This window comes from Bombina bombina, chromosome 3 (assembly GCF_027579735.1).
Source record: "Bombina bombina isolate aBomBom1 chromosome 3, aBomBom1.pri, whole genome shotgun sequence".
Taxonomy (NCBI): domain Eukaryota; kingdom Metazoa; phylum Chordata; class Amphibia; order Anura; family Bombinatoridae; genus Bombina; species Bombina bombina.
In genome coordinates, this window is record NC_069501.1 from 445,110,676 (window position 1) to 445,122,799 (window position 12,124).

General features: G+C 39.1%; 1 protein-coding gene across 2 annotated transcripts in view; it reads left to right on the plus strand.

Annotated features, from left to right (window-relative positions):
- Positions 1-12,124, plus strand: part of MAGI3 (membrane associated guanylate kinase, WW and PDZ domain containing 3) — a 592,065-nt gene that overhangs the window by 554,336 nt on the left and 25,605 nt on the right. For both annotated transcript variants that reach the window (XM_053706657.1, XM_053706658.1), the window contains exons 17-18: positions 3,689-3,791; positions 5,830-5,935. In XM_053706657.1, the coding sequence (XP_053562632.1) occupies positions 3,689-3,791; positions 5,830-5,935 (209 nt within the window). The remainder of the gene's footprint in view (positions 1-3,688; positions 3,792-5,829; positions 5,936-12,124) is intronic.

Sequence of the window (12,124 nt, forward strand, 5' to 3'; positions counted from 1 at the left end):
ATACTTGTTATCAAGACATGTAGCAATGTGCACTGCCAACTGCATAGTACATGTACTTTATACAGGCAGTGTGTCAATAAATCGTTTTGCAACATTATTCTGTTGTGTATTACTCTAAATGTAAAAATACATAAACGATGTACTGTGGCTAGTTTAGGCATGGCTTGTTATGTTAGCCTTTAAACTTAGCAACTAAACAAGTACATCTATATCTCTGTATATTAGTAATATGACTAAGATATATGTCCCACTACAAAAAATTCACTTAATGATACAGTGAATTCACAAAAGCATTCAAACTAGCATACTAGGATAAAGAGTGGCGTATTGTCATGACAATCATCATTGTACCTCTATTACTATGTATATATTAATGTGGCCTGTAACTTTTTTATACATTATATGGTGTGTGTGAATATTTCTAGACAATGTCCAGGATATGATTTCTTATGACACCATAGTGAATTAGGTATCAATGTCCAACATGTAGATGAACAAGTGTGGACACATAAGGACAGGCCATCTTGTAGCTTCTTAGTATTCTATAGATAGATTGATCTTATTCCCGATTTGAGGTATAAGGTGCAGAAATGGGTAATTTCACCTCAGAGACCAGGCTTCCACACCCCAGATGGGGGATATATTCCTCCACCCTGGTGTGTCGTAAGCGACCAGCTCACATCACTCGGAAGAGCCATGGGGCTGGGAGCTAAACATAGCCACAATGACCCTGGGTTATACCCCAAGCATGTAGCACTACCTTATACCCTTAGGTAAGATTTTTGAAATCTGGAGTAGTGTTTAATCCGCCAGGATGGATAGTCCCCAATTTAAAGATCCATTGGGCTTCCCGTTTGAGTAGTATCTTGCTCCTATCCCCTCCCCGATCAAGTGGGGGTATATGGTCGATGAGGATATAGCGGATTGAAGATACGGCATGGCCTTGCTTAACACAATGGCGTGCAACTGGTTGGTCAGAATCCCCTTGTTTAAGTGCCGATCTGATTGCGTGCCTATGGTTTGCCATTCGTTCCCGTAACGTGCCTGTGGTTTTGCCCACGTAAAAACAAGAACATGGGCAAAAGAGGAGGTACACCACGTGTGTGGTAGTGCACGTGATAGAGTGCTTGATCACGTATCTTCGATTAGTGTGTGGGTGATGAAAGGTTTTAGCACTGACCAAACCATTGCACGTTGTGCAGCCTAAACATCTATATGATCCTTTGATGTTTATTTTAGCTCCTGTGGTGTAGCTAGCTTTTTGATCAGTACGCATCAAGAGGTCTTTAAGGTTAATACCCCTTTTGAAGCCCACCATTGGTTGTACCTGTCTGGTAAATGTTAACTTCGGGTCTGATGTCATAATAGGCCAATGTTGATGTAAAATACGTCCTGTATTTTTGGTAGTTGGAGTAAATGTAGTGATCATAATAAGTTTGTTACTCGTGTCCCTCTTTGGTGTGGGCTTGATAAGTTCTTCTTGAGTGAGTGAGGATGCTGTACTCATGTTTTCTTGGATAATGGAAGATTTATATCCCAGCTCGCGGAATCTTTCTCCCACTCCTGCCAATTGGGAGACCCCAGTTTGTATCTCTGAATTGTTTCTCATGGTTCTCACAAATTGAGATCTGACTATGCCCTTCAAAAGGGCAGGGGGGTGACAGCTGTCAGCGCTCAAAATGGAGTTCCGATCGGTTTGTTTATGATAAAGGGTCGTGCCCAATTGATGTGTTTTTTTAAACACAGTCAAGTCTAGAAAATTAACGGACTGTGTGTCAACCGTCATTTTGAATTTAACATTACTTGTGGCCGTGTTATATGTTTCAAACCAACTCTGTAGTTCCCCGAAAACGTTCCATTAAAGAACCCATTGAAAAGACCTGAGAGTGCATTTGACTGGATTATTTATATATATATATATATATATATATATATATATATATATATATACTGTGTGTGTATGTGTATATATATATATATATATATATAGTCTCATAAATACAGAGGGCCCAGCACTCTCTTATCTTCTCTTTATTCGAAGGGTAAAGTTTCTCCCTGAAACATCACAAATAAAGAGAAGATAAGTATGAGGATCCTCTGTATTACACACACACACATATATATATATATATATATATATATATATAGACACACACACACAATAATGTCAAAAGTTTTTGGTCACCCCTACTAATTGAGTTCAGGTTTTTCAGCCACACCAGTTGCTAACAGATGCATGAAATCTCCATAGATAAACATTGATACCTATTCAAAATCAATTCCCATCCAAATTAGCCTCAAAATCTGGCGGTGGTATTCAAAATAAAGTGATGCGTGAATATTTCCAAGCAAAAACCTGATTCACGCCACCTGACGCAGGCTGCATGAAATTTATTCGGTTGCATTTTTATTCACTCCTTAGCGTCAATACTCTCCTCAAAAACTCGCCATCTGCTTGGAAGAGAGAACTGAACATTTCAGTTTTCAAGCAGAAATAGAAGGTTTGAGGCAAGACATCCAGTTCTGCCTATTATCAATACAAATGTTTTTTTCTGCTTAACACTGCAGCGTATGTTTATTTCTTAATACATGTAGATGTGTTTTACCATTCACACAACTGGTTAGGGGATAGTGATATAAAAAACTTTATTATTTGTAATATTATCTATATAAATCACATTTAACTTTATTAAAAATGTCTAAAAGCTGTATTAAAAATGTTGCTTCAGTCAATAAGTAAAAAACTAATGGTTTTATAGATGCATATATCTTTATAAGGGTATTGTGTGTAACTTACTTTTGAAAAATGTACTTACATTTGTTAACATTTTTCCTAACAAATACTGTGTGTATGTAGCTTTTTGATATGCACAAAAAAACATTTTTTTTTATTCTTACTTCCATTTAAAGTAATTGTAAACTTAAACAATGTTTGTAATAAGAAAAGTAAGCTTTCATTTGTCAAAATCATTGTAGTCGCTAAATTATATAAATGACCCTTTCATTTTGTTATACATTTTTTCTCCGTTCCTCTACCCACAATGCATAGTCTATTTCTGTGTAAAATGAAGAATCATGCTGTAGCCAATCGTATCGGGCTCGATACACACACATTTAGACGTATATGTATGTATCTCAATGTTAAATCTCTTTGTATGCCTTTTTTTTCTAACACCTCTGAGACCGCATATATTTGAGCCCTTATAACTTTTTTTGGGCATTTTTGTAACTGTACTGTTGTATTTTTTATGTATTTTGTGACACTTTTTTGTTCCACAAAACAGTTAACCAGAGCTCTGAGGACGGACTACCCAAACTCGCGTTCACTTCAATGGCACGCAAATGATCGCGCTTACTTTCAACTTGTATTACGAGTGCTACATTACGAGTGCTACATCCAACGCATGCAAATACCCGCAATAAACCCCTTTTCGCTCGCGCTGAACTGTTAGCATGCCACTTGTAATCTTGCCCTATGTGTTTTTTTTAATATGAATATTTTCCTTTAATAATTTTTTTTTGGCGAAGATTAACTTAATACATTTTCAGAATTCTTTGCTACTAGGATTGATTCTCTGTTGTGTTAAGAATCGCTTTCTGAATATTGTATGTGCGTAACCCCTTATGTACAAGTCAGATTGTTTAGGCCTGTAGTTATATTAAGTGACTTATGTTTTATTCCCATCAGAACACCGAGGCCCTTCATCTGGTTCAAACTCTGCAAGACAGAGCCCAGCTCCGCAACACCGAGCTATGGGTCAAACTCAGCCCAACTATGGGACGTTAGAAAGGTGAGGTTCTGTCAGCCATATTCTTCTGTATTCAGTTAGTTTATATAGATGTTGCCATTTCAGACACTTTACTTTTCAGGCTACACATTGTTTTATAAGTAATGTTTTAAATGTTGTATAATTTCACCTAAATTAGTGTTTAAATGCAGAACAATAGTACTGATGTGGTTCTTCAACCATGTGAGAGAAAACCAGATTTCTATACCAGTAGTTGTTTCTTCAGACTTGAAATAAAACTGTGTGAAGTGCCACCTATTTTGGCACAGTTTTGTTTTATCCCTAAGCCTCTTAGAGTCATGAGTGGGCCAAAAAAAAAACCTTTCTCTTCTATATCATCTTGTTCTTGCTTGGGATGTTTTCCACATGTATTTTTGTGGAGTCCCTAGTTTGTAGCTTAGGTGTTGCAGATGTTCTTTTGAGCAGCAATATGATTTCTAGTTTATTTACTCGGTATCATTTAATTATTGGGAATGTCGTTTTAAAGGTGTATGGTTTATGATGCCGTAGGCTGCCAGCTGGCATAAGGCAAGCTTGATATGTTTTAATTGCCAGTGGCATTGCTGACAAATCTTCTTAAAAATGTCTACTTACATTATTTTGGTGCTATTAAAATTTGTCTGTATTAAAAAGGGTAAAAAAAAAAAATAAAAAAAAAAATTATTTCATGGTTCAGATAGAACATTTTAAACTATTTTTAATTTACATTGTCAAATTTTCTTTAATTGTGTGGGTATTCTTTGTTGAAGGAACATCAGTGCACTACTGGGAGCTAGCTGAACATATCTGGTGAGCCAATGACAAAAGGCATATATGTGCAGCCATCAATCAGCAGCTCGCTCACAGTAGTACTTTGTTGCTCCTCAAGAAAGGATACCAAGAGAATTAAGCAAATTAGATAATGGAAATAAACTGGAAAGTTGTTAAAAATTGCATTCCCTAGCAGAACTATAAAAGTTTCATTTTTGACTTTACTGCCCCTTAATTAAGCAGGTCTTAAAGGGACATGAAACACAAAATGTTTATTTCAAGATTCAGTTAGAGCATAACATTTTAAATAACTTTCCACTTACGTTATCACATTTGCTTTATTCTCTTGGTATCCTTTTTTGAAGAAGCAGCAATGCACTAATGGGAGCTAGCTGAGCCAATGACAAGATGTATATGTGTGCAGCCACTTTCTGGTAGTGCATTTGCTTTTCAACAAAGGACACCAAGAGAACAATGCAAAATAGATATCGAAATTACATTGTAAAGTTTATTTAAAATTGTATGCTCTAGCTCACTGGTTTTCAAACCTGACCTCAAGCCTCTCTAACTGGTCAGATTTTCAGGATTACCTTGGGTTTCACATCCCTTTTAAGGGTTGTAAGGAATTAAATTATTAAAGGGACACTGAACCCAATTGTTTTCTTTTGTGATTCAGATAGAGCATGAACTTTTAAGCAACTTTCTAATTTACTCCTATTATCAAATTTTCTTCATTCTCTTGGTATCTTTATGTGAAATGCAAAACTGTAAGTTTAGATGCCGGCCCAATTTTGGTGAAAAACCTGGGTTGTTCTTGCTGATTGGTGGATAAATGCATCCACCAATAAAAAGTGCTGTCCAGAGTCTGAACAAAAAAAAAAAAAAAAAAAAAAAAAAAAGCTTAGATGCCTTCTTTTTTAAATAAAGATAGCAAGAGAACGAATAAAAATTGATAATAGGAGTAAATTAGAAAGTTGCTTAAAATTGCATGCTCTATCTGAATCACAAAAGAAAATATTTGGGTTCAGTGTCCCTTTAATGAAAAAAAAATTGTCTGTTGTTCCCTATGAGGAACTTCTTCAGTTTTGCTGATAAGCAGCTAAACTGCAGATTAAACTTAAATCATGTTTAACAAGGAAACCAAAATAACAAAACTAATTGGATAATATAAGTAAATTTACTGTTAAATGTATTTTCTTCTTGAAAGCTTGATTTGGTTCTCCTTTGTAAAGCATAGAAAACTATTTTACATTGTGAATCTAGCATTTAATGAATTGTTCCTCCCATGCAGAACCACCTTAGATCCAGATGACTTAAAAGGAGACCTCTCTGCTGCTTACAGGTCTTCATGGTCTGATACTGGTCTACCGTTGCCTACAGGAAGCAGGCAATTACAGGTAAGCACTGAAAGCCTCTTGAATTTCAACAGTGGGTCGCTAGGCTGCATATATAATATGTGAGCCTGTTTATTATTGTACTATTGCTTGCAGTAGTTAAACACATAGATAAAATCAGCTCAAGAACAGCAATGCACTCCTGGGATCTACGACAAGAGGCATATATGCACAGCCACCAATCATTACTTCTCCTGAACATACCTAGGTATGCTTTTAACAAAGGATACAGAGAGAGCTAAGTAAATTTAATAATAGAAGTAAATTGACAAGTCTCTAAAATAAAATTCTATCTAAACCATAAAAGTGTAATTATGACTCTCATTTCAGCATTACTTATGTGCAACAGGAAATGCTTATGCTAAAGGGCTATAATAGTTGAAAAATGACATACTCCAATTCGTTAGAGCATGTCATTTTTTGACTATTGACCCATGCACTGCTATGTTTTTAACCCCAGCATAGGGGTTAAACACACAGTAGAAGTACCACTTGGGACCCGCAGAGCACTGCTGGCCCTGATCAGAAACTGACTCTGACCCAATCAGCAGCGCTAGTCAGATTATTCACCTGTGTAATTAGCGCTGCTGATTGACTCAGCATCAGATTCTGCTCAGGACCTCCAGTGCTCTATGGGTCCCTAGCAGCACTTTTGCTGTGTGTTTAACCCCTTTGTGCGGTTAAACATACAGTAGTGCAGGGTCACTAGTCTTAAAATTAAAAAATTAGAGCATGTAATTTTTCAAATATTATGGCCCTTTAAATCTCCCTTTAATTGCAGAATTAATATATAATTTATTTGTTTTCTAAGATATGGTGAGTCCACGGTTTCATCAATTACTGTTGGGAATATGACTCCTGGCCAGCAGGAGGAGGCGAAGAGCACCACAGTCAAACTGTTAAGTATCACTACCCTTCCCACAACCCCCAGTCATTCTCTTTGCCAGTGCAAGGAGGAGGTGAAGTTTGGTGTCTGTAAAAGATTTTTCTTCAATCAAGATTTTATTATTTTGAAATCCAGAGTAGGTTTTCCTATCAAGACTGGGTCTAGCTGTACTCCATTTAGTCTCTTTAGGCTGTGGAAGCTTTCAAGCAGTTAGAAACTTGTGAGGTGGGCCTTCCTGCGTTTTCCTAACATTTTGCTGCCCTAGTATAGAAAGCCAGAGTAGGTTTACTCTGTCCTTTCTTTTTTCTACAGGTCTCTGTGAGGAGTGGCATCCTCTCACGCCGGATAGGTGGTCCTCCTGCCGGACGGCTAGATGCAGGTAAGTGCTTTAGTTCTTCTAAGTTGGGAGACTAGCACTGGGAAATTTAAGATTGGCTGCAAATTTTATTGGGACAGTAATATAATCCTTTGGGAAAGGATTTTATTAGGCAGCGACAGGCACTGATTTATGTGTGAGACATGTGGGTTTATTCCCTGTGTGTGGGAATCATTCCTTGAGGCTGTTTTAAGCGTTCATTGCTTTGCACTTTCTTTTATTATCTGCTCTGCAGTTTTATACTAACCACTGTAGTACAGTGGTTCGTTATTTGCAATGCGCTGATGCCTTGGTGGGATCGATAAAGAGTTTATTCCCATCAATTCACTGGGTGAGTTTTTATCAGGTAGAGGATTATTTTTTACTCTGGGGTCGTAGTGCGCCTTTTCTCTTAGCTGCGCATTTCCTTGCTTCCCTGTAGCTCCGCCTCCTCTGTGTGAGAACGGAACGGCGCCATTTTTGGCTGTCTTGGAAGTCTAACTATGTGACCCTGTCTCCTTCTTAATAAGTTCGCAGTGTCGATTTTGTCTGCGCTATTAGTGCTACATCCCTGTGTATTTTAACAGCGCACACAATGTTTTGGTCATCAAGAATGTCAGGGCTATGTTGCTGCTATGTAGTTGTTTCACAATGGCAGTTAAGTTTTAGCCTTATGTGATATTTGTGCAACGTTTTTTTCCTTTACAGAGTCCGCTATTTCTGCTTAACTTGTGACTAGTGCAACAATTCTCCCTTTTATTTAAAGTGACAGTGCAACCCAAGTAGACCTTAATAAATTAAGTTTAGGGTATTGGGGTTTGTTTAAATTGATTGTCATTTCTTAGGCAGTCTTTTGTTCACAATTAAAGTGACAGCACAATATTTTAGTTTGCACAGGGAGCTAGAGTGCTGCTCCTATGGACAAATGATTTTATGCTTTGCATCATAATTTCTGATTGTGCAATAAAATGGATGACTGTAAAATAAAGGACTTTACAATTTTAAGATTTTTTTATTTATTTATGAGCCACATGTCTCTCAGGATGATGCTGTTTGGACATTGCCCACAGCTTTCTCCTCAAGCATCCCAAGCCTTTATGGCTACACATATAGTGCCCTGCATTTCCTATCAGTCTCCTGGAGGTGATTTTTTGCCTGCAGAATTTGTTGCTCAGGTATCCTCTGTGGTACATGCGGCATTCTCTGCTTTTCCTATATTTACAGGGAATTAGCAAGAGCAAACATAGATATTCAGACAGTAAGGTTCTGCTTCATAGTCTACTACACTGGTTGCTCCTCCTTATAAGTCTGATGAGGAGGATACGTCGTTGGCCTCTGAGGGGAAATCTCAGATTGGGCAGTATAATTCCTTCATCTGATGCTGAAGTAGTAACCTTCAGATTTAAGCTTGAAACACCTCTTGTATTGTTAAAGGCGGTTTTGGCTACTTTGGACGACTCCGATACCTCTGTCGTTGTCAACCCTACAGAATCTAGTAAACTTTCTAAATACTAGGATTCCTCTCTGGAAGTTTTTTCCCTGTTCCAGACCGTGCTAGGAGATTTTTTTTTTCACAGGCATAGGAGAAGTCAGATTTCTTTGTTCCCTGTCTCATGTCTTTAAAAGATGTTTTTCCTGTCGCTGTCTCCATTAGATATCATGGCGCACGGTGCCTACAGTATAAAGGGTTCTCTCTACTCTGACTAAGAGAACTACTATTCCTAGAGAGGATAGCTACTCTTTTTAAGATCAATGGACTAAGCTGGAGGCTTACATGGAACAAGTGCGGCATCTTATTGGTGCGGAGCCTTGTGTGTTTCCATTTTGGTAGGGACACCTTTGGAGGAGATCCAGAACAGAATTACGGCCCTTAAGCTTGCCAATTCTTTTATTTCTGATGCTTCCATGCCAGTATTTAAGCCAGGAGCCAAGATATCTGCTTCTCTGTGTTAGCCCGCGTGGTGGTGTGACTTATTCTGGGTCAGTAGATTTTTCTCCTGAGTCCAAGCTTCTGGCGCTTCCTTACTTGGGTAAGACCTTGTTTGGTCCTGATCTGACAGAAATATTTCTGATATTTTGGGTGGAAAAAGGTCTTTTTTACCACAGGACAAGATGAGTAGACCTAAAGGAGTTTGCCCCCAATCCTTGATTGGACCAAGTGGGGGGCTGAATCTGTCTTGAAACATGGATATGGGATGTTCCAGATAGGGTAGGGACATAGTATCTTAGGGTTACTACATAGTAGTCATTCCTCCCCTCCCTGAGGCAGGTTCCACCTCTCAATTTTATCTGCAGGCCAGATAACAGTGAGGCATTTTTGTAGTGTGTTTGGGACTTTTCTTACTTGTGAGTGATAGTTCCAGTTCCTGTAAGGGAACAGGGTCTAGGATTTTATTCATTCCTGTTTGTAGTTCTCGAAAAAGAGGAATTTTTCGTCCTATGGTAGACCTAAAGTGCCTCAACAAGTTATCTCAGGGTACCATTCTTCCTTTGGTCTAGGACGGTCAGTTCATGGTGCCATAGACCTGGAGGACGCATATTTTCAAGTTCCTGAGTTTTGCCTTTCTGGCTAACAATTTTAGTTTGTGGCTCTTCCCTTTTGTTCTTGCCATGGCTCTCAGAGGGGGCTATATTGGCAGTGATCAAGTTTCAGGGAATTGCTGTGGTGCCCTTCCTGGACGTCATAATGGTTCAGGCACCATAATTTCAACAAGCAAACTCTCATACAGAGATCTTGTTGTCTGTCTTCATTCCCACGGATGGAAGTAAATCTGAAAATGAGTTCCCTTGTTCCAGCTACAGTGGTAGATTATTAGGGACCATATTAGTTTTCCTTTCTCTGAAAATATTTTTGACAGAGGTCAGAAAATAGAGGATTCTTTCCTCTTGCCTCTTTCGACACTCTACTGTTCGGCCCTTCAGTGACTCAATGTATGGAGGCAATTGGTCTGATGGTTGCTTCATTGGACATCATCCCTTTGCTCGATTCCATCTGAGAGTCTGCTGTGATGCATGTTTAGATAGTGGACCGGGGATCTTGTGGCTCTGTCTCTGAGGATAGATCTAGATCTGTCGACATGAGATTCTCCCCTGTGGATCAGAGAGGGGAATTAGTGGTAGAGCGCTCGCTTAGCTTGCGAGAGGTAGCGGGATTTCCCGCATTCTCCAGAATCTTTTGGTTTTCTCAGGAGCATCTGTCTCGGAGTACATGCTTCCGGAGACCTTCCTGATAGTGACCACGGTCGCTAGCCTGTTGGGTTGGTGACTATGGAAGGAGTCTGCTCTCCCCATAATCATTTTGGAGTTGAGAACGATCTACAATGCTCTGATGGCTTGGCCTCAGTTGTCTTAACTGGTTTTCAGGTCCTAGTTGAGCAATTTCATCTCAGTGGTTTACATTAACCACCTGGGAGGAACCTGGAGTTCCTTTGCCATGATTGGCGTGGATTGTTCGGTGAGTGGACGCTCATATTCATTGTTTATCCACTATTCACATTTCAGGAGTGAATAACTGGGAGCGGACTTCTTGAGCAGTCAGATTTTTCATCCCGGGGAGTGGGCGCTTCTCCCGGAGGTGTTCTCCAGGTTAGCCCTTAAATTGGGGTTGCTGGAGTTGGAGATGGCAGTATGCCAAGTTTTCAAATTATATTAATGGTAAGACATCAGCAGGCTGCTCCGTTAAATACCCTGGTGGTTCCAACAAATGTCAGTCTGACATCCCTGTTCCTCAGTTTATTCTCCTTACACGAGTCATTGCTCGTATCAAATGGGAGTGAGCATCGATATTTTAATAGTTACTAGTTACTTTAATAGTTTAATAGTTAGATAGTCTTGCAGGATCTTGTATACAGACCTAGCGGAGATGTATTTCTTCCACCTTGGTGGTTGTTTCTGAGGTAGGACCTTTTCATTCTGGGTCCATTCTTTCATCCAACTTTCATTTTCTCTGGAGCTTTCTGCTTGGAGATTGAATGCTTAGTTCTATCTAAGCATGATTTTTCTGAATCGGTCTTTGAGACCACGATTCAGGCTCGCAAGCCTGTTACTGGTAACTTTGTATGGTTATGGCATAAATTCCCTGATTGGTATGAATCCCAGGACTACTCTTGGAAGTAGGGTCAGGAATCCTAGGGGTTTTGCCCTTTATCCGGGAAGGACTAGAGGACGGTGATCAATCGGTTCTCTGAGGGTTCAGAATTCTGTGTTATCTTTTTCTACACAAGTCACTGGCGGATGTGCCAGATGTGTAATCCTTTTGTCAGTCCCTGGTTAGTATCAGGCCTGTGTTTAAGTCTGTCACTCCTCTTGCAGTTTTATCCCTGTTTTAATGTTTTGCAGCTAGCTCAGTTGAACCATAGCATTCCTTAGATGTTAAAATTTTTCCTTTTGGCTATCTTCTGCTTGGAGAGTTTAAGTACTCTCGGCTTTGCAGTGTAATTCGCTTTATCTTGTTTCGGATAAGTCGTTTTTTTATCCTAAGTGGAAATTTTTTTGGGGAATTTGTTGTTCACGCTCTGTGTCCTCATTCTCATCTCTTGAGGAACGTGTGTGCACAATTTGGATGATTTGTGTGCCTAATATTTTTTAACAGAAAGCTTATGCTATTTTTCTTTTCTCTGGTTGAGAAGTTTAATTTGTTGGTTTTTCAGACTGCGGGGCTGCAGTCTCCTGAGAGAGTTATGCCTCTTTACTCGAGGGCTGTCTCTTCTTCTTGGACTTTCAAATTGAGGCTTCTGCGGAGCAGATTTGCAAGGTGACAGCTTGGTCTTCCTTGCATATTTTTTCCGAATTTTATACATTTATTTTTGCTTTAGCTGAGGATTTTTTTTTGGGGAGTGAGGTTATTCAAGTGGTGGTGCCTTCTGTTTTGGTCTGCCTGTCTTCTCCCTCCCTATTAATCTGTGTCCTCTAGCTTGGGTATTGATTCCCAACAGTAGTTGATGAAACCGTG